General features: G+C 54.8%; 3 protein-coding genes across 7 annotated transcripts in view; 1 reads left to right on the forward strand and 2 right to left on the reverse strand.

Annotated features, from left to right (window-relative positions):
- Positions 1-338: 338 nt before the first annotated feature.
- On the forward strand, positions 339-6,845 carry LOC146299502 (BRD4-interacting chromatin-remodeling complex-associated protein). The gene is made up of 12 exons (XM_084683158.1): positions 339-379; positions 525-567; positions 783-848; positions 1,099-2,583; positions 2,762-2,989; positions 3,636-4,107; positions 4,230-4,372; positions 4,454-4,515; positions 4,675-4,823; positions 4,947-5,041; positions 5,602-5,704; positions 6,097-6,845. Exons 1-12 carry the CDS (start codon positions 339-341, stop codon positions 6,843-6,845), a joined length of 3,636 nt encoding a protein of 1,211 aa, XP_084539284.1.
- Positions 6,846-9,013: 2,168 nt separating this feature from the next.
- On the reverse strand, positions 9,014-14,919 carry exd2 (exonuclease 3'-5' domain containing 2). 3 transcript variants are annotated; one of them, XR_014729802.1, is made up of 10 exons: positions 14,783-14,919; positions 13,776-14,200; positions 13,420-13,676; positions 13,173-13,299; positions 12,086-12,393; positions 11,832-11,938; positions 11,516-11,651; positions 10,983-11,348; positions 10,589-10,861; positions 9,014-9,209 (listed from the first exon to the last, which is right to left on the reverse strand). XR_014729802.1 is itself a non-coding variant. In XM_084673016.1 (9 exons), exons 2-9 carry the CDS (start codon positions 14,130-14,132, stop codon positions 10,645-10,647), a joined length of 1,860 nt encoding a protein of 619 aa, XP_084529142.1. In that variant the 5' UTR covers positions 14,133-14,200; positions 14,783-14,919; the 3' UTR covers positions 9,249-10,644. The 3 variants fall into 3 exon arrangements, 2 of the variants coding, with proteins under 2 accessions (XP_084529142.1, XP_084529130.1); XM_084673016.1 differs by lacking the exon at positions 9,014-9,209 and having other exon boundaries at positions 9,249-10,861; positions 13,791-14,200; XM_084673004.1 differs by lacking the exon at positions 9,014-9,209 and having other exon boundaries at positions 9,249-10,861.
- Positions 14,920-16,940: 2,021 nt separating this feature from the next.
- numb (NUMB endocytic adaptor protein) overlaps positions 16,941-19,714 on the reverse strand; it is a 29,727-nt gene continuing 26,953 nt past the window's right edge. For 2 of the 3 annotated variants that reach the window (XM_084672982.1, XM_084672973.1), the window contains 5 exons: positions 19,319-19,520; positions 18,715-19,017; positions 18,330-18,473; positions 17,934-18,065; positions 16,941-17,720 (listed from right to left, as the gene is read on the reverse strand). In XM_084672982.1, the coding sequence (XP_084529108.1) occupies positions 16,957-17,720; positions 17,934-18,065; positions 18,330-18,473; positions 18,715-19,017; positions 19,319-19,520 (1,545 nt within the window). In that variant the 3' untranslated portion in view covers positions 16,941-16,956. The remainder of the gene's footprint in view (positions 17,721-17,933; positions 18,066-18,329; positions 18,474-18,714; positions 19,018-19,318; positions 19,521-19,714) is intronic. The other variant, XM_084672991.1, reaches the window with a different exon arrangement.

Consider the following 19,714-nt stretch of genomic DNA (forward strand, 5'->3'; position numbering starts at 1 on the left):
TTTTTTTTTTTTCTCTCTCTCTCTCTCTCTCTCTCTCTCTCTCTCTCTCTCTCTCTCTCTCTCTCTCTCTCTCTCTCTCTCTCTCTCTCTCTCTCTCTCTCTCTCTCTCTCTCTCTCTCACACTCACACTCTCACTCTCACTCTCACTCTCACTCTCACTCTCACTCTCACTCCTTCTGTCTGTCTGTCTCCCTCCCTCTGTCTCTTTCTCCTCTCTCCTTCCATCTTTCATCTTTCTCCTCGCTTCCCCCTCCCCGTCTGCTCCCCCTCTCTCCTCCCCCTCTCTCCTCCCCCCTCTCTCCTCCCCCCTCTCTCCTCCCCCCTCTCGCTCAGTGGACATGGAGGATGAAGATGGGACTTGTCTACTTGATGTTTTGTGGTGAGTGTGTGAGGAAGGTAGGACCTAATGTGTGTTGTGTGTGTGGTAGAGAGGTACTCGCGTGTTGTGGTGTGTGTGTGAGGTAGAGAGTACCCAGTATACAGAGAAAGGCGGCTGGTTTGTAACAGCTCTTCTTCTGTCACAGCGATCCCCAGGCCCTGAACGACTTCCTCCACGGAGCTCATGAGGTAAGGACATCCACAGGTCTCCCTCCATCAAGACCATCAGGGAGACACACAAACACACACACAACATTGCCTTTCACACAGCCAGTACCAGCACATGTATGTAGAGAGGAGGTGTTTGGTGAGGTGGAGCAGGGAGTACAGGACATGATAGGACAGTCATAGTTACTGAGTGCTGATTAGGAGCATGGTCCATCTAACCCTGGTTCTGCCCCCAGCTACAGGATGAAGACGTGCTGCTCAGCTCCTCCTCTGGGGAGCCCTCCCTGCTCACCGACGCCCCGGTGAGTCTGTCAGGTCCTCCAGCCAGGGTCACATCGGTGTCAAACTACGGTCACACCAGGGTCAAACTATAGGGTGACACCAGGGTCGAAGGAACCTCTGGGGTCTTGCTGTCTGTCTGGGTCTTGATGGTCTCCTTTTCTCCTTGTGTTCCCCCCTCTCTCCCCCAACCTTCCTCCCCCCTTGCCCCTCACCCACACTCCCCCTTCTTTTCCCCCTCATCCCTGACCCACTCTCCCCCTCCACCCCCAGAGCCCTGTCTCTCTATTGGCTGAGGACAGCCCCTCCCAAGACACGCCCCCCCCTGGCTGTGTGGATCTGTCCTTCCTGGAGGAGGCGCTGCTGGCGTCCCCGGAGCCAGACGCCTCCCCAGGGGGAGTTGGGGGGGCAGCGCAGGCACGGCGTGCCGAGGACGAGGAGGTGGCCTGTGACATCCTCCAGCAGAGTCTCCAGGAGGCCGACATCACGGAGCAGACCATGGCTCTGGAGGCGGGCCTGGATCCCCCTGGGGAGGGCCTGTCTCTGTATGCCCCCGGCCCCCTCCTCTCCCCTCCTGTCATGCCCTTCCTCCCTAAAGTGGTTCCCTTCCCCCCGGCCCTGCCCAGGGACACCCAGGCAGCGGTGGAGCCTCCCCAGCCCTCCCTGCTGGCCGTGGGGCCGGGCTGCCCCTCTCTGAAGCCCACCGCTCCTCAGCTCATGGGTCTCCTGCCTGGGAGCGTGTTCCCCGCCCCTCCCCCCGAACCCTCCTTCTCCCTGAGTCCTGTCCAGGCCTCCAGCATGCTCCTCCAGAAGGCCCTCCCCAGCTTGACAGGGCGCCCCCTCATCGCCCCCAGCCTGAGGACCACCCCGGGCCCGGGAATCCTGCTCCAGAGGGGTCCACTCCCCATCCAGTCCAAGCTGCCCATCAGCATCCAGCCCCGTCTGGTACAGATTAGCCCCAAGCCTCCCGGGCACAAACCCACCTCGGGTCTCACCTTCGTCCCTGGGACCACGTCTCCCAACATCCTGCTGTCCCCTCCTCCGGGCCCCCATCCCCCCTCGCAGCCCCCACCCGGCCCCCAGCCCCCCAAGCCTGTCAGCCTGCAGCTCCTCAACCAGGGGGGCTCCTTCGTGCTGCAGCCCCAGGGCCTCTTTCAGGGCCAGGGCCAGTTCCTCCTCCCCAGCCAGGCCCCTGTCACCCTGTCCCAGCCTGTGGGTGCCCCTCGGTCCCTCCTCACACCTGGCCCCCAGGGCCCTCCCATCCAGGGCGTGTCCTCCTCGGCAGGCCACCTGGTTGACGGCTCTCAGATCCTGACCGTCCCCCACCGCCACCTCAACTTCAGCCCCGTGTTCACCACGCCGTCCGGGCAGCTGACTCTGCGCCAGGGCGCCCTGCTCTCTGGCCCCTTGCAAATCCAGCCGGCACCCCCTACAGTCTTCCAGATGCCGGCGCAGCTAGCGTCTGCCTACGCCCCAACGGGGCAAAGCCAGCGTGCCACGCTGGTCCACAACCCCGCCCTGGGGAACCACATCACCCTGATCAACAGCTCCACCATGCTGCCCCCAGACCTCACGTCCATCTCCATACTCAACGGTGGCCCCGTGGTGCAGGGGCTGCCCTTCGCCGCCCCAGCCCGGAGGGCGGCGGTCACGGAGGCCCAGCTGAGCCTGCAGCAGGCGTCTGTGGTTCTGCTCCCGGAGAGGCCGTCTCTGGAGGGAAGGAGAGGAACAGACGAGCGGGAGCAGCACCGGGGCCAGGTGAGACTCTCCACACGTCAAGGGTGTGAGGAGGCAGAGATGAGGGGATGCTGAAACTAGAATGAGTTTATTTTGAAGACCCTTTGGTCCCAAATCTACGTACAGGGGGAGGAGCTTCTCTTGCCAGAAAACCTACGCACAGGTGTTGATAATTGCTTTGTTGACTTTGTCCTTACAGTCAAACAGACACGTTCTCCAACACGCCGCTCAGCAGTCTCTGGTCCCAGGTCTCCAGCCCCCCTCCCCCCCTGTGGTGACCCTGCTGCCAGCCCCCCAGGCAAGCCCCCCGGGCCCCGACCCCCCACCTGTTGCGGCCCCCCTGCCCGAACACATGCTGCCCCTGAGCGACAGGAAGCTGGAGGAGGTGCCCCTGGGGGCCCAGACCTTCATCCGCCACGTTCTGCAGGTCTGTCCACCTCTCCATCATGTTGACTACCTGTCAAGTGTAACTAAACGCCAAAACCAGGTCAACTCCCATGGTTAATACTCACGCACTGAGAAATTCATCAATGCTGGGCATAATTCCGACAAATCTTTGCAAAAGCAATTTTTGCCCAGAGTGGTTAAAAACGTTTTTTACAAAAATTTCTTACAAATTAGAGCTTTTTTGAAGTATGATGTTGTGGATGATAATTGGCCATGTTCACTTCGAGGGTTTGAAGAAACCTTACATTTACACATTTAGTCATTTAGCAGACGCTCTTATCCAGAGCGACTTACAGTAAGTACAGGGACATTCTTCCCGAGGCAAGTAGGGTGAAGTGCCTTGCCCAAGGACACAACGTCATTTGGCACAGCCGGGAATCGAGCTGGCAACCTTCAGTTACTAGCCCGATTCCCTAACCGCTCAGCCATCTGACTCCCTGAAACGTTAAATGTTAATAAATGATCATCAAAAATCCCCCACTCACACCTTTCTCTTTATTAAATATGAAAGGGCAGGCTAAGGCTGCCATTTAGGTGTGGCGGTACTCTGTCATGCTAAATATCAAAACAAGCTGAAAGGATAACCTGCCTGTGCCATTTCCATGTGATGATTCTCTCCACCCCAGCAGAAGCATCTGTGTCCCAGCCCATCAGCTGAGGCAGTCAGGGCTGCTCTGCCCCTGGAGCCCGAGGAGCCTCACACCTCACCCCTGGCCAATCAGACAGAGGACCCGCCCCCCACGCCTTCACTCATTGGTGAGGCCTCCGGAGCCCTACCTCTCCTGACCAACCAGGAGCTGACCGGGGGACTGTCTGCGCTGACCCACCCCTGTGGGATGACCTCTCCTCTGGGGTCTGAGAGCCAGGACCCGGCCGTGCTCTGCTCACCCCTGGACCAGGCCCTGGACATCACCCCGCCCCCCAGCAGGGCTTCTCCAGCTGCTGGAGGGGGCAGCTCAACTCCCCAGGCCCAACTGGCCGAGTACAGCAGCCCCCTCGCTCTGGCCCCCAGCGTCTCCGGGCCTCTGGGACAGTCGGACCCCCCCTACATGTCTATGGAGGGGGGGCCCCTTGCTGTCCCGCAGCACACACAAAACAGTGAGTGTGTCTTGAGAAGCTCAAATGAATCCCTCTGTAGACGTAAAGCGATCTCCATTGTTTCCCTCCCCTAACTTCATGATTACCATTGTTGTCGTCCTCATCATTTTCATCTTTGGCAGCATCTTACATGCCACCAGCTGCTATCTCGGACATGGAGGGTATAACCTTTAGTCTTGAAGTCCACCTGCCTTCCCCTCCACCCCTGCCCCCCAGTCACCACCTCCACCATCCCCAGGCCCAGGATCTGCAGTCAGGGGTGAAGGTAAGAGAGACACAGTCTGAAGATGAACTACATTCCCCCGATGTGTTTGTCCTATAACGATGTCCTTGTAATGTCCTCCAGGTTCCAGGCCCTGCGGAGGAGAGATGGGAGGAGATCCTTACACCAGCCATGCGCAGACACAGGTAAAGAGAGGGGGGGGGGGGGGGGGAGAGTAGGGAGAGAGGGGAGGTAAAGCACGATAAAGTAGGTGCATTTCTTCAAGACGATTTACGTGATAGTTGTGCTGATGTGCGCGTGTGGTGTGTGTGCGTGTGGTGTGTGTGTGTGTGTGTTCTACCCAGGCTCCAGCAGCAGATGTTCTTGGACCAGGAGGCGGTCCACAACCCTAACCCTTGCATGCCCTTCTCCAGTCTAGAGGAAGCTGTGAGAAACCTGCTCCCTTACCACACCTGTGCTGGCCTGGGGCCCACACACACACACTTCAGCTCAGGTAAACCTGGAACCTGTATGTTCCAATGTTTCACTATTGGTTCAGTCAATAGTGAGGAATGCCCATGTTAGCCATCACATCGTTTGACTCCTGTGTGTTTGACCTGCACTGTGTTCTCTGCAGTGGACGAGCAGTTTGATTCGGTGTCGGCGTTTCTCCTGAACCGCACCAAGGACATGGTCAACAAGTACAGGCAGCTACTGGTGGGGGAAGCCCAGGTTAGAACAGCCCACCAGCCCCCCCCCCCCCCCCTCATGAACCTTCTCCACTTGCTGCCTGTTTGTCAGCAAGACATTCATGTTCTCCCGAGACTTGTTCTCACTGATTACAACATTAAGCTCTCTCTCTCTCTCTCTCTCTCTCTCTCTCTCTCTCTCTCTCTCTCTCTCTCTCTCTCTCTCTCTCTCTCTCTCTCTCTCTCTCTCTCTCTTTCTCCCTCCCTCCCTCCCTCTCTCTCTCTCTCTCTCTCTCTCTCTCTCTCTCTCTCTCTCTCTCTCTCTATATATATATATCTATATATATTTTTGTATTATTATTTAAAATTCTAAATGGCATTACCATCTTTGTCAGATCACTCATGAAATGCATAGAGTCTGACATTTACATGCCATTCTTCAGAAGCTATTTGCAGAAACATACGTATGGGCGTGTGTAAAAAGTACAGGCCAGAATCAACAGACTTTCTATTTTCCTGACAACTACAGTATTGTCTCACTGGTTGTGCTGTGAACCACCAGCACATCAAGTTTAGGTATGTTTGTTTCATGTGTTGCCCCAGCAGGTGAGCCCATCTGCAGAGATGGTGATGCTGGAGAGGCTGTTCCTCCAGGCGGAGCGCCTGGCGCTGGGAGAGGAGAGGAGGAGGGCCCGCAGAGACCCAGGTCAGGACCCCAGTCACCCCACCCAGCCCTGACCCAGCCCCGACCCCTGACCCAGCCCCCACCCCTGACCCAGCGCTGCCCCTTGACCTAGCCATGACTCTACCCAGCCCTGACCCAGCCCAAACTCCTGACCCATCCCCAACTCTTGACCCTGATCCTGACCCACCCCTGACCATGACCCTGACATAGAACCTTGACCCAGCCCTGACCCCTGACCCTGACATTGCCCTGACCCCAACCCTGTCTTGATACTAAACCTGACCTGATCCTAACCCCAAGCCAGACTCTGAATTAACACTGAATCCGACCAGAACCCTGACCTCAACCTAAATCCCACCATGATCCAACCCTAACCTATCCCACCCTAACCCACCCTAACCTTCTTATTACAGAGTCCTTCCTGATGGACCTTTGTGCACCATCGTCCGCTCTCCCTTGTGCCTACACCCCCTCCCCCGTCGTCCCCTCTGACAGCCCCCCATCCTCCCCTGCCTGGATGCGCCTGTCCACCCGCCCGCCCGGCCTCCGGACCTACCGCTCCAGCACCAGGGGGGGTCTGAGGCTCACCATCAAACATGAGTCTGGCTCCCGGAAGGTTGTCCTCAACTCCGCTTGTGACCCCTCGCGACGCTCAGCCCCCTCCGGCCTCAAACGGAACCACGCCGGGCAGCTGACCAATGGGAGCTTGATCGTCAAGGAGCAGAGCCCTCACGGGACCAATGGGACACCCTGTCCTCTGCCCAGGGCGGGGATATCCAATGGCGCCCCGCCTCCGAACGCTGCTGAGGAGGTTGGGCATCCCGGACGGACGGAAGTGCGGGCGCAAGCGGCGCCGCGAGCGCCCCCCAACGCCCCTCCTCTGTTGGAGCGCCGCACCGCCTGTGGGGCTCCGCCCCCTCCAGACTCCAGCGGCCCTACACTAAAGAGCTACAAGCCCCTACCCCGCCAGCCCCCGCCCGAGCCCCACGCGGCCGAGCGCCCCCCCCCAGAGGACCACATGCTTAGTGAACACCTGCAGAGTGCCATCGACAGCATCCTGGAGCTTCAGCGTCTACAGGGTCCTAGCGCCCCCACGCCCCGTGGCCAGCAAGCTCCCGCCTTGGACCAGGGGGTCACCAGCATCCTGGAGGGACACCTGTAGGAGGGGGGGGGGGCACTGGGAGGGGGGGGCTGGGAGACTCTGGGTTGCCAAGGGGGATAGGGGCACACGACAGCAGCACTATTTATGTCCTGTAGTTGTTAGATACTTCATTTGATGTACATGTTTGTGGAAAATCTATTTAAATAGGAGATATTTACAGTTTTAGTGGTAGTGTAAGGTCATCCACAGGTCAAAAACAGAGCAGGTGTAACCTTCATCAGCATATAGTATATAAGTAATAGTAAGGTGAAGAAGGAGAGGGGTAGACTGAGATTATTTAATAGTTTTCTAGAGAATTCCGTTGAAATGTGAAAGGTTTTGTTTTTTTGCTTTGCGCTAAGCCGCCAGGGTACTTACTTTGATCATCTGTGCCAACTGTGTTCAAGATGAGTGACGTTGATCAAGAAAAGCAGTGTGTGTGTGTGTGTGTGTGTGTGTGCGCCTGTGTGTGTTTCTTAATGTGACTATGTGTGCCTGGATGTGAGGGGCTGGGGAGGCTGATGACAGTTGAGATGGAGGGTGTCAGGGACGTTGCACTCTTCAAACCTGATCCCCCCCTCGGCTTGTCAGACCCCAAAGAGGTCATGTGACCTGCTCCATCCCATATACACCAGCGAACGTTGTGTCTGCCGTCTCTGGAGCACAGGAGCCTGTCCATCACAGCTCCTGGAGGAGGAAGCCAAGAGGGGGGAAACTCACAGACAAGGAGAGAGTTGACGTTCTGTCAATCATGCTGGAGGCTAACTGTGAACTCAATCTATAGTTTTCCATTTGGTTTCTGAGACAGGAAGAGCTCCTGTATATGTTAACCAGTAAGCAATAATGAGCATGGAGGAGGGGAGGGGGGGGGGGGGGGGTAGAGGGCAGGATGAGTTTGGGAAGGGAAGATGGGAGAAGAAGAAGAGAAGGCAGGGAGTGGGCGGAGGCAAAGGGGAGAGAATTGGGGGGGGGGGGGGGGGGGGGGAGGCTTGTCCTGCTAACACAGTTCATCTGCCCAGTACCAGGTCCTTTCTGTTCAACACATCTTTAAACAGCCTTTGACCAAAAAACGAGAGGTAGCGCCAGTTTCACAGACACTCATGAAGGGTTGTACTCTTTATAACATGCCTTGGTTTCCTTATTAGAATCTGGTTGAATAATCTGGTTTCAGATTTGGCGAGTTTTTTTTCATGTTGATTTGACAATCTCTTGAACGACCGGTAATTGACATGAACACGAGACCGCTGATCCCACCTGTGTGTGTTTTAAGGACGACTGCTTGGTGTGAGTGTCAGCACCTCCCACAGGAGCTGCGGTGTGGGTAGACAAGGAAGCACGACAGCCATGTGACTTCAACCGAGAAGATTACACCATCTGGTTTAGCTTTAGTTCAGCTTTATAACTTTAAGGGAACGCTATTTAACTGAACGTGTTGAAGCATTGCAATATGATAAGTATGTTTTTATGCGTGCAGTCATTTATCCTCCTTAATGGCGTTGAGTCCATGTGTGAACGCAACGTCAATGCATTGTATTGTTGTTTTTGACTGTTTAGAAACCATAGATACATTGAAATGAAATAGCGCTCTGAGCAAAAAGAGTTGGTGTTTCAGGGTTGAAACATTGTCCGTCCCCTCCGGTGTGACTGAAGGGTTGAGAGGGCGTGCGATATGCAGTAGCCTAATAAGCGGCGTTATGATCCCTGGCTGGTGATGCCAGGGAAACAGGAGTTTTGATGCAGTACTGACTTCTTGAGGGATTGAACCCCCAGGTACGGACTAATGTACGAGATTTTGTTCCAGATGTTCCGTCTGTTCATCTGCTGTGTTTAACACTGAATCTGAATTTAGGAAATGTGCCCATGTTTGAACTTTAATAGTGTCTTGAGAATGTGGTCATGTCTGCATGTTGAGCCATTTTGCATTTTTATATTTATTTCCTTATTTTTGTTTGTATTTGAACTGTGAAAGCAGGACACTGGAGCTCATGTTCTTCTAATTCAACAAGATCAAACCATTTGACTTCAGATTGTTCTAATGCCAAAATCAAGAGGCCTTAATTCAGCAAAAACAGATTGTAAACAAACAAAAAAAAAGTCATTACTGGTAAGAATCCTAGACTCCTTTGACCTGAAAGTTATGACGGTGATTCATATAATGTTAAGAACAGCTTTTGTACCCTTTTTACAGACTTATTTATTAAACTGTGATTTTGTACAAAATAAAAAATACGAAAATTGGGAGACCCTTTTTTTCTCCAGGAAATGCGTTGATCTCACCAATATAATATTGAATGATCTCACCAATATAACCGCTGATATCCTAGTCTGGTTCTGGGTGGTTCCATCCTCAAATGTTTTCCTGGCTATACGGTTTTGACAAATCAACTATGCAACATACGACAAAAAAAAAAAAAGGGAACAATATTAGAAACATGATCTTTATTTATGTAATTGACAATTTAAGGAAACAACAGCTTCAAGGGTTACACCTGGATAAATGTAAATAAATACAAAGCTGACAGTTTCTGAACAATAAATAAATGCCATCATGCTGGAAAACATGGAAATCTCTGCCTTGCACATGGGTTAGGGTTTCTTAAGGCCATCTTTCTAACCAGCAGAGTGAGTGACTAAGGTCATCAGGGTTGGCACTTGACTCTTGTTCAACATGGAGGACAATGGAATGGGATGAGGGTGGAGCAACGGTCCAGTCAGGTGGAGGAGACACATTAGCATGAGTGTCAGGAGGTGTCCCAACTGCAGAGACTCTGTCCAGGACGCTTACGTACCGGGGCCAAGGAAGGTTACGTTTGGCATGGCAACTAGTCTGTCAAACACTTCACCTCCATCAACCTGAGTGACTGGTCACCGTGACCCTGTCTGATCTGCTGTAGAGTGACTGGTCACCGTGACCCTGTCTGGTCTGCTGTAGAGTGACTGGTCACCGTGACCCTGTCTGGTCTGCTGTAGAGTGACTGGTCACCGTGACCCTGTCTGATCTGCTGTAGAGTGACTGGTCACCGTGACCCTGTCTGGTCTGCTGTAGAGTGACTGGTCACCGTGACCCTGTCTGGTCTGCTGTAGAGTGACTGGTCACCATGACCCTGTCTGGTCTGTTGCAGAGTGACTGGTCACCATGACCCTGTCTGGTCTGTTGCAGAGTGACTGGTCACCATGACGCAGTCTGGTCTGCTGTAGACTGACTGGTCACCATGACCCTGTCTGGTCTGTTGCAGAGTGACTGGTCACCATGACCCTGTCTGGTCTGTTGCAGAGTGACTGGTCACCATGACCCTGTCTGGTCTGCTGTAGAAGAGGCTGCTACTGTGTGCCAGAAGGGGACCTCAGAATACTGTTTACATTTTAAAATGACCTAAGATTCTTTGAGGAAAAAAGTATTGATTTTTTTTTTCTTTTTACACAAACACAAATGCATAGAAATGATTAAGGCCGTTCACCTGCAGTTCAAAGTTAGAGATTTAAGAGCAGGTTTCAGCTCGTTTTAAAATACAATTTCCATAAATTTGTGAAATCAATATTCATTTTTTTGTCTTTTTTTAACATTATTTCCCCCCCCCATCCATTTCTATTAAAAAAAGGTCCATATGCAAGTGTGTTCTCCAGACAGCGGTGTCAAGTTAAGAGTTCTTGGTGGCATGTCTGGTATTCAGTTGGTCATCAGGAGGCGGTTCGGTCAGTCTTTTCAGGGCCTGGATGCCAGGCTGGCATCACGTTTGGCACAGTTCTGTGTGACACCGTCTCACCTCGACCAAGGACGCCCACAGTGCCCTCTCCTGGTGCCTCCGGGCGCAGCAGGGGCTCAGTTTAACTGGATGGGGAGGTCCTCTCCATACTTCCGCAGGAACTTGTCGTGGTTGTGGTCGACGGCCCAGAGCGGAGGGAGGTGGCGTGGCTGCATGGCGGACAGGAAGTGTTGCCTCCAGCGGCGCTCCAGGTCCATCAGGCCCCTGAGGCCCCCCGCGGCATGCGCCCGCACCACCTTCAGCCCATGGGCCACGTAGCTCTCGTTGAAGATCCTGGGGACAAGAGACCAGGCGGGAGGTGAGGGCTCACGTGTGGGATTAAGACGGTCAGACACACCAGCTCACTCCTCAGTGGTGAGTCACAAAGAAGTCTCAGGAACACACACACACACACCTGGTCTCCAGGCCCGCGGCCTCCTGCAGTGCCTCCTCGCCGACCTCTCCCTCCTCGTCACCGTAGAAACTCCTGATGACGGCCTGCAGCTCGTCGCGGCGCGCCTCCGGGAGCCCCTCCCCCGCGGTCAGGAGAGCCCGGGCGGCGGAGCGCACGCGGCGCCGCTCCGAGTCCTCCAGCGTCCGCACGCCCTCCTCGCACCCCTGGGGGGCGCTGTGCTCCTCGGCCAGCTGCTGCTTCAGGAAGCCGTCGTAGACGTTGGACGCGGCGTGACAGGAAGTGCACAGCAGCAGGATGTCATGGGAGTTGTGGTCCTTCATCTCGATGGGGAAATGGCGTCTGTATTCGTGCGGGACAATGTTCTTCCTGTAGGCACCAGACAGAGTTATTAATGCTGCTGAGGGATGAAGGCAATAGACAAAAAAAGTTACTGATGGGATGATAGAGACATGTGGCATAAGGGCAGCTGGAAACATGCAGGCAGAGTTCTTGATGTGTGGATGGATAGCAGACATGTGTGGATGAGGGCAGACCTGATGTAGGAGTCTGCTTTACCACAGACTACACACAGGTTCTCCTTGGCAGTCAGGTAGTAATCCTGCTGGGAGTCTGGCCGCCCCGACGGCTCAAACAGCAGACGCACGATGAAGGGGTCCTCACTGAGCAGCTCTTTCAAGGTCAGATTCAGGGAGTCAGAGTCAAAGAGTTAAGAGTCAGATTCAGGGAATCAAAGAGTTAAGAGTCAGGCAGCAGACCGTTTCATCTTTCTATCCTTCATTCCAACACACACCTTCCGAAATGCCCAAGGCCTAACTTCCTTCCTAAAATGGTTAGAGTTGGTAAGTGTACCTCCTATTCCTTTATCAAGGTACCACTTCGCCTTCTTCTTGTCGCAGGTGCAGAGGGGCTGACCATCTGGTGCGTGTAGGAAGCAGTTGTCATAGAGAGGAGACTTCCTGTGAGATGCACCCAGCACACGCACACAAAGTACAACAATGAGGCTAACCCAGCCCAGATCTCACCTGGAGTTTCCCAACAATAATAATAAAAATCACTCGTCTGGCAGAGTATAATAATAATACTAAAAATAATAATCTCCTCACCTGGCAGAGTAGCCCACACCTAGTGGTTTCCTCTTGTTCTTGCGTGGGTCTGGAACTTGCTGGTCTCCAGACACTGGGCTCTCCACCGTGGGTTTCCTGCTGCGTCGTTTCCTCTCCCCTTCCTTGTCCTCCCCCTCTCCTCCGGCCCTGGCCCTGAAGGGCACGTCCACCAGGCCCTGGCAGCGCCCCCACAGCTGGGTGTGGACACTGCCGCCGTCGTCGTCCAAGGCCTGGACCTCTGAGCTGAGGCCCAGGAGGTGGAAAAACAGGGCGATGGAGACCTGGGCGTCCCGGGCAGCATAGGCCATCTAGGGTCAGTGAACCACCAATCAGTGAACCACCAATGTTTATCCGATGGCCCATCTAGGTTTTACTCGCCAGAATCATCTGGTTTATACCTTTGGCTCTCCATTGTTGATTTTAAATGTGCTCTATGAATAAATGACTGGTGGACTGACTGGTAAGGGTCGAGGGCCAAGGGTCATAGCTACGGCAACCTGCTCCAGGATTGTTGCTATTGCTACCTGCTCCAGGGTGAGGGTGCTGAAGGGTTGTTGCTATGGCTACCAGCTCCAGAGTCATTGCTATAGCTACCTGCTCCAGGGTGAGGGCGCTGAGAGGGGGGGGGGGGGGGGGGGGGGCGCTGCTATAGCTACCTGCTCCAGGGTGAGGGCGCTGAGAGGTGGGGGGGGGGCGCTGCTATAGCTACCTGCTCCAGGGTGAGGGCGCTGAGAGGTGGGGGGGGGGCGCTGCTATAGCTACCTGCTCCAGGGTGAGGGCGCTGAGAGGGGGGGGGGGGGGCGCTGCTATAGCTACCTGCTCCAGGGTGAGGGCGCTGAGAGGGGGGGGGGGCGCTGCTATAGCTACCTGCTCCAGGGTGAGGGCGCTGAGAGGTGGGGGGGGGGGGGGGCGCTGCTATAGCTACCTGCTCCAGGGTGAGGGCGCTGAGAGGGGGGGGGGGGGCGCTGCTATAGCTACCTGCTCCAGGGTGAGGGCGCTGAGAGGGGGGGGGGGGGCGCTGCTATAGCTACCTGCTCCAGGGTGAGGGCGCTGAGAGGTGGGGGGGGGGGGGCGCTGCTATAGCTACCTGCTCCAGGGTGAGTCTGTCGGCCTCCCAGTCACTGCAGCGCAGCTCTAGAGATTTGTCCAGAGAGACGCTGAGGAGGTCGGCTGCCAGAGACTTCAGACTCAAGCCGTTGTTCAGCACCACCTGCCTGTGCACAAACACAGCATATACAGATCTCTGTCCCTTCATGCATCAGTATACATGCATCTCTAACACACACACACGCACGCACGCACACACGCGGTTAGGAAGCAGAACGTGGGCGTACTTCTGTCTCAAGGCGAGGTATCTCAGGTCCAGGGTGCAGCCCAGGGACAGGCCGTAGTCTCGGGTCAGTCGCTTGCCATCCTCGTAGCAGCCGACGCCCACCTTCAAGACGCGGGGGTCGCGAAGGACCTCCGTGAGGCTGAGGGGCAGGGCCTGCTGACCGCCACGGAAAGGCTGCAGGCGCACCAGGACACAGCGGCCCGAGTAGGACGCCATCTGGAGGAGGGACACGGCCGAGGTGCGGCCCTTCACGGACACCTGGGGAGGAGGGCAGGACCAGTGTCAGGGTTAGAATCCCTCACAGCACCGATTGGTTTCCTTGGCCTTTTCTGGAGGACATGCAAAAGGTATCCTTACGCCGTTGAACTTAACCCATTCGCAGTCCAGTCCCAGGACAGGGAAGAGAGCCAGGTCGCTCTGCAGCGAGGGCCACAGCTTGTCCCAGTCCTCCTGGGAGTTCACCATCACGGGGGTCCCCCCCAGCAGCTGCTCTGGGCAGGGCAGGGAGGCGGGCAGCCTTGAGGGCTGGCGCTCCATCACCGGGGGGGCAGGCTCCGGCGTGACGGGTTCTTCCAGGGAACCCGCCTCCTTCCGTCCCTGCGGAAGTGACTTCTTCTTCTTCTGTGCCCGCAGGGTGCGCCATATGAGCAGACCTCCTAATGCTGCCCCCAGCAGTGTCACAACTGCTGTGGTTATGGGGCTGTGTCGGGACATCTTGCTTTCTGACTAGTGGAGGGAGGGGGTGTCTTGGGTGATGCTGTATGATTGTGAAGGGCTGGTCTCTTAAATAAACAAACAAATCACACAAATGAGGAACACGAAAAACATGCATGTGGGGTTTGTGTTCTTATTCAAATCTGTCTTAGATAGGCTACAAGGTTCAGGTCATCGGTGTAGTTAAAACACTTAACTTTCAGTTACAATGTTTACCAACTTCTGTCCAATGTCAATACCATCACACGTTGAAGTTATAACTGACGTGGGTTGCTAGTCACGTCATGCGTACCCGCATCAAGTCAAGGCAACACATTCATGATGAGGCCAGTGTTAAACAGAGAGCAAGAAGTATCCAGGACGATGAAGCGCAACTCATTTCATTTGGTTGGTGTCATCAGTTTCAATACATGTACATGCGAATTGGTTTGCCATAACAGAAGAATGTCACTACGTTAGGAGAACTAACGGTTCACCCGAGTTTGAGCTAACCAGCTGAGCTAGCAGGCTAGCTTGAGTAGCTAACGTTAGCTGCGTCAGGAGCTTGACAACAGGACTGTCTCACTCCGTTGCTCCAACATTCATTAGGCTAACACAAGTTAATAAGTGCGTGCATGTCTCACGTTTTGCAAGTTTCAAGTCTCACTTACCTGTGCGGTTACGGCGACTCCATAACACAACGCCAGCTGATAGCTTGCACATGTACACTCGATTCTCGTTGCTGGTGATCCATTTCCTCCGGCTCTATTTATGATGGTGACGGAAGCCAGGCGCGGGCGCCCCCACGTAATGTTCGGTGCTTAAAGGAAAATTATTCTCTGCGTCACTGCACCTGGCCTACTCATTTATTAGGTGTGCTTACATTACTATCAAAGTCACTTCAATATGTAAAAGACCCCAAAAATGAAATACGACAGCTTCTTTACTGTAACCCCTGTACCTTTATAATGACTTTATAATCCATTTGTATTCATTTTACTTCAAATATTGTCTTTATATAATATCTGACTGTATCTTATGTTTTTATACACACACACACACACACACACGTTTTTACACTTTTGTTCTTGTAATAAAAAAATAAAAAACAATTTAAAAAGGTGTGCTTGCCTTTGGCAACACAACCTATTGTAATCTCACATTTATTTATTATAATTTTCCCACCCCTAAAGATTTCTCAATATTTTCTTGAGATTTAAATTCATACAAGCCAGTGATTAGGTTGTTTCATTCAACAGGACTACAGTTTGTCACGTGTGAGCGAGTGACGTCATCATTAGACAACACATGAAGAGGCAAGAAAGACAAACCGTTTTCCTCTACCACCATCAATTTATTCAATCTTTTTAGCTTCAATATTTCTTTAAAGAGATGGAATAAAGTAATGAAATAATTACAAAATGGAGAAAAACTAGATCAGAGAATAGATCATATTCACAGGTTTGATTAAAAAAAGATTGACAGATTAGAGTGAGACCAACAAATGAATATCCTCCTCTCCTTCCACCGAAGCCTCAGATCCACACAAAGTTCAGAGGTCAGAGCGGTACTGTGGCCTCAGGGTGAACCTACCCACATCCACAGCCATTGACCCCTGGTCATCATTATCACCTGTGTGGCCAAATCATCCACTACTTTAGTGCTTGTGCAAAACCGACGGATCAACTCATGTAATGCAAAAAAAAAATGAAATACAAATAACGCTATGAAACGGGGAGATGGCAGATGACATTTAAAATATAAAAAAAAAGGTTGACGCACAAAAAGAAAATTAAGATGAGGTGCAGGGGGTACAATTCAGTGAATACTAAAAAGTACTACACCAGTAAAAACAATAAAATCCACGGCATGAAAGGAGAGATCAGTGGTAGTCGAGGCTGGCTCCACAGTGATTGTTGCAGCAATGATAACCTATTTACAGTGACATGCACATCCAATCACCGGACCCAAACAAAGCAAAAATACAGATAAAAAAAAGATAGTAAAACAGCTGTCCCTTCACTCAATCTCTCTTTACATCACATTACAAATCAGCACGGTCATGGGCTGTGTGTACAGTATAGATTCTTTATAGATATATATACATATATATATATATATATATATATTCATGTCTAATATATGGTCATTTCTCTTGTTCGCACACACATCCACTCAATTCATTGTAGCTAGCCTGTGCCTTTGGCAAGATTACTTACAACTCTTCTGTTAAGATTCCAAAGCTATTTAAAATATACTTAATGCATAAAAATAAAGATTTTGGCATTCTCTCTCTCTTCCCCTTCTGATTTTGAAGGCGAAGGAGAGCTTGTCGTCTGGAAGCTCAGTTCTCTACAGTGCTGCAGTCCTTCTGCCAGGTGGCTGAGAGCTCCCCCTCCAGCCAGCAGGGGGCGCTGTGAGCAGCACCTGGAGGTCAGGGGGAGCAGCTGCAGGGCGTGGAGGAAGTGGGGTGTCTCCAGAGATGGAACGGGGGTTCCCCTCCTCAGGGTCATGACGACGCCAGCCCCGGAGCTGAAGAACAACCATGAGGGAGGAGGCGGTGACGACACGCCGGGGAGCCACGCTGCTCGTTCCCCTTATGCTGGAGAAGCACGGCAGAGGACGCACCCTCCTCCCCTGTCCCTGCTCACCTCCTCTCTGCTCGGGTTGTCCCTCCAGACCAAGAAGGGAAGGAGGGAGGGAGGGAAGGGTTTGAATCTCCTCCCCCTCCCCCATCCTCCCCTCCTCCCCTCCCGCTCAGTGCTACAGTCTGTGTATCCAGCGCATCCTTCCCCCCCCCTCCCCTCCCCCCCCGCCCCCCTCCCCTCCTCAACACTCTCAGTCTCTATAGCTGGATCTCGAAGGTCTTGTGCAGCTCGCTGGAGAAGGGGTTTGTGGGTGAGGGCGTGGTGCGCTGGCGGGAGCGGCTCTCCAGGGCGGCCCACTGCGCCTCGAAGGCGTCGGCCTGGGGCGGGGCCGGGGGGCAGGGCGCGGGGGGCTGGGGAGCGCTGGAGGCCCAGCTCTCGGCGCCGTTGAAGGCCACACTGCCGTTGGGAGGCTGGAAGGGGCTGGAGATGGCGGCGGAAGGTGGGAGGGGCTTGGTGAAGGGGCTGAGGTGGCAGGGCGCCAGGCCATCGTACGTGGGTAACGAGGCCGGGGGGGGAGGGTAGGGCTGGGGATGCCCGGCCGAGCCGAACACGTTGGCCACCATCTGGGAGGGCGTGATGCCCACCACGGGTACGCTGGGCTGGGCATAGGCCAGCCCGTTGGACATGGGGTAAGGACCCGGAGGCTGGGGGTGGTAGACGGGCTGGCGGGGAGGCACCAGGGGCACCGCGGAGGGCATGAAGGCCACCTGGGTGGGGGCTGTCATCACGGGGGTGGGGAAGGGCTGGGTGGCGTGGTGGGCCGGAGCCAGGAGGGGTGAGTGCTGGGGGGCGGGTGGGGCTGGGGTCAGGAGGGGGGAAGGCTGGGGGGCACGGACCGACTTGGTGACTTCCTCCAGCCAGCGGTCGGCCTCTGACGGCGTGCGCCTGTGGGAGGGCAGTGCGGGCGAGGACGAGGGGGGCGGGGCCACGATCACGGGGCTCGTCCAATCGCCTCCTGCGGCTGGGAATGAGAAAGTGAATCAGGTGAATACATACGTTCCATGACTCCGACCCCAGAAATACTGTGAGAACGATGCACGTCTGACCCGTGATGATCTGCTGTACTTTCACCGTCTAATTCACGATTTGTGTGACGAATTAAATGTCAAATCTCCACACACACTGAATGGGTCAGACGGTTTATTGGCAGGGGGCCTCCCTCCGGACTCCTTACCTGGGTGGGCCGAGGCAGGGGCCCCCGCTGGGGTCTTGGCCCAGGGGTTAGTGTCTCGGGCAGGCAGTGGAGGGGGCAGGGCAGGGGGGTTAGCTACAGCAGCAACAGGGAAGGCAGGCGCTGTTCCACTCACTACAGCAGAGAAGAGATGGTAGCTAGTATAGGCAAGCAGGTGTATGTCGTGTACTGATCGTGTTAGAAAGAAACATCGCTCACATGCAATGGAAAATGTACAGATTAATAGTTGTGACGGAGATAAAAAGGATGAATAAATAAACAAAAAGGTTAAAAGCATGAACTCAGACAAGACTTTAGAGGCATCCTCACACACACACAAGCCCTCTCTCGTGCTCACACACAGGGTTAGGGGTTAATTGGCGGGGTCGGCATGGTTACCTGGGGCGACGGGAGACTGGGGCGAGGTGGCAGGTCTGGGCATGGGCGCTGAGGAGAAGGGGTCTTCGGGCGGCCCGCTGAACGCCGAGGTGATCTGGGTGCACAGAGAGCTGATGCTGTCGCCCTCGCCCTCCACCTCCGGCACTGCAGCACAACACAGCAGCCGTCAGCAACACTCACAGCTCTCACGCTCACACACACGTAGTCTCACGATCACACACACACACACAGGCACACGCACACACAGGCACACACACACACACACACACACAACTGTACGTGGACATACCAGAAAGCCCTCAGACGGGCTAAACAGACCTGTATGTGTGTGTGTGTGTGTGTGTGTGTGAGAGAGAAAGAGAGACAAGCTGGGGCCGGGTCTCACCTGTGTTCTTCATGGGGAAGTCGGACTTGCGCTGCATCGTGGACGGCAGCTCGCCGATGCGCAGTGACATCTGGCGCTTGAAGGGCGAGGTCTTCTGGCTGAGCGCCGGAAAGCCCCGGAACGAGCCCTGGCGGGCCAGCGCCTCCACGGGGGCGTGCCTGCGGGGGATGGCCTGGGGCCCGAGGCCATGCGCGGACAGGGGGGGAGACGAGGAGGGGGAGGGGGGCCCCTGGAGGGGGGCCGAGGAGGGGGGCACGCTCGGGGCCGAGCTCACAGGAAGTGACGTCTTGACGTCCGTCTCGGCTGGGGGGGGGGGGGGGGGGATCAGAGCTTCAGGAATCGGACACGTACGGGTACAGTAGTATACTGACATAGTTTTCCGTCCATTAATAAGGACTCAGAAGTTCAGTGACGCTCAGCTAATAGAATGCATATGAATGCATATGACCAGTCAGAGCAGACGTTTCAAAACTGCTAAACGGTAGCCTATCAGAGCAGAGTACACCCACCCTGTGTGGACAGATTGGTCGAAACACAGCTGCAGTGACAACCCATCGTGAGTCTGTGCCGTCAGAATGCTTCCTGGCGTCCCGGACACACTCACCTTTCTTCTCCTGCAGCTGTCTCATCACTTCCTCCCGCTCGGCCGCCTCTGTCGCCGTGGTGACGCGGAAGGAGCCCTCGCGGGTGAAGGTGGTTCTGTTGGCGTCGAAGGTTGCCGTGACGCCGCACTCCTTCTCCCTCTTCTGCTTGCGCTCCAGACAGGCGGCGAAGGCACAGCCCACGGCATGGCTCAGACGCTCTCCCTGGGGGGAACACGGAGCTGAGCTGGGCTGGGAGGAGGGCTGGGGGGTGGAGGAGGAGGGCTGGGGGGTGGAGGGCTGGGGCGTGGAGGAGGGCTGGGGGGTGGAGGTGGAGGGCTGGGGGGTGGAGGGCTGGGGCGTGGAGGAGGGCTGGAGGTGGAGGGCTGGGGGGTGGAGGGCTGGGGGGTGGAGGGCTG

The sequence above is a fragment of the Hypomesus nipponensis genome, chromosome 3 (assembly GCF_054491055.1).
Source record: "Hypomesus nipponensis isolate SF chromosome 3, ASM5449105v1, whole genome shotgun sequence".
NCBI lineage: Eukaryota > Metazoa > Chordata > Actinopteri > Osmeriformes > Osmeridae > Hypomesus > Hypomesus nipponensis.

Excerpts from the sequence above, each read along its gene's own strand:
- LOC146299502 (XM_084683158.1), top strand. The coding sequence starts at position 339 with ATGGAGGATGAAGATGGGACTTGTCTACTTGATGTTTTGTG. Across the intron at positions 380-524 it reads TGTCTACTTGATGTTTTGTG|CGATCCCCAGGCCCTGAACG; the intron begins GTGAGTGTGTGA and ends CTTCTGTCACAG. Across the intron at positions 5,705-6,096 it reads GAGGGCCCGCAGAGACCCAG|AGTCCTTCCTGATGGACCTT; the intron begins GTCAGGACCCCA and ends TTCTTATTACAG.
- exd2 (XM_084673004.1), bottom strand. The coding sequence starts at position 14,132 with ATGTCCCGACACAGCCCCATAACCACAGCAGTTGTGACACTGCTGGGG. Across the intron at positions 12,394-13,172 it reads ACAGACTCACCCTGGAGCAG|ATGGCCTATGCTGCCCGGGA; the intron begins GTAGCTATAGCA and ends CACTGACCCTAG. Across the intron at positions 11,652-11,831 it reads CCTTGATAAAGGAATAGGAG|AGCTGCTCAGTGAGGACCCC; the intron begins GTACACTTACCA and ends TGACCTTGAAAG.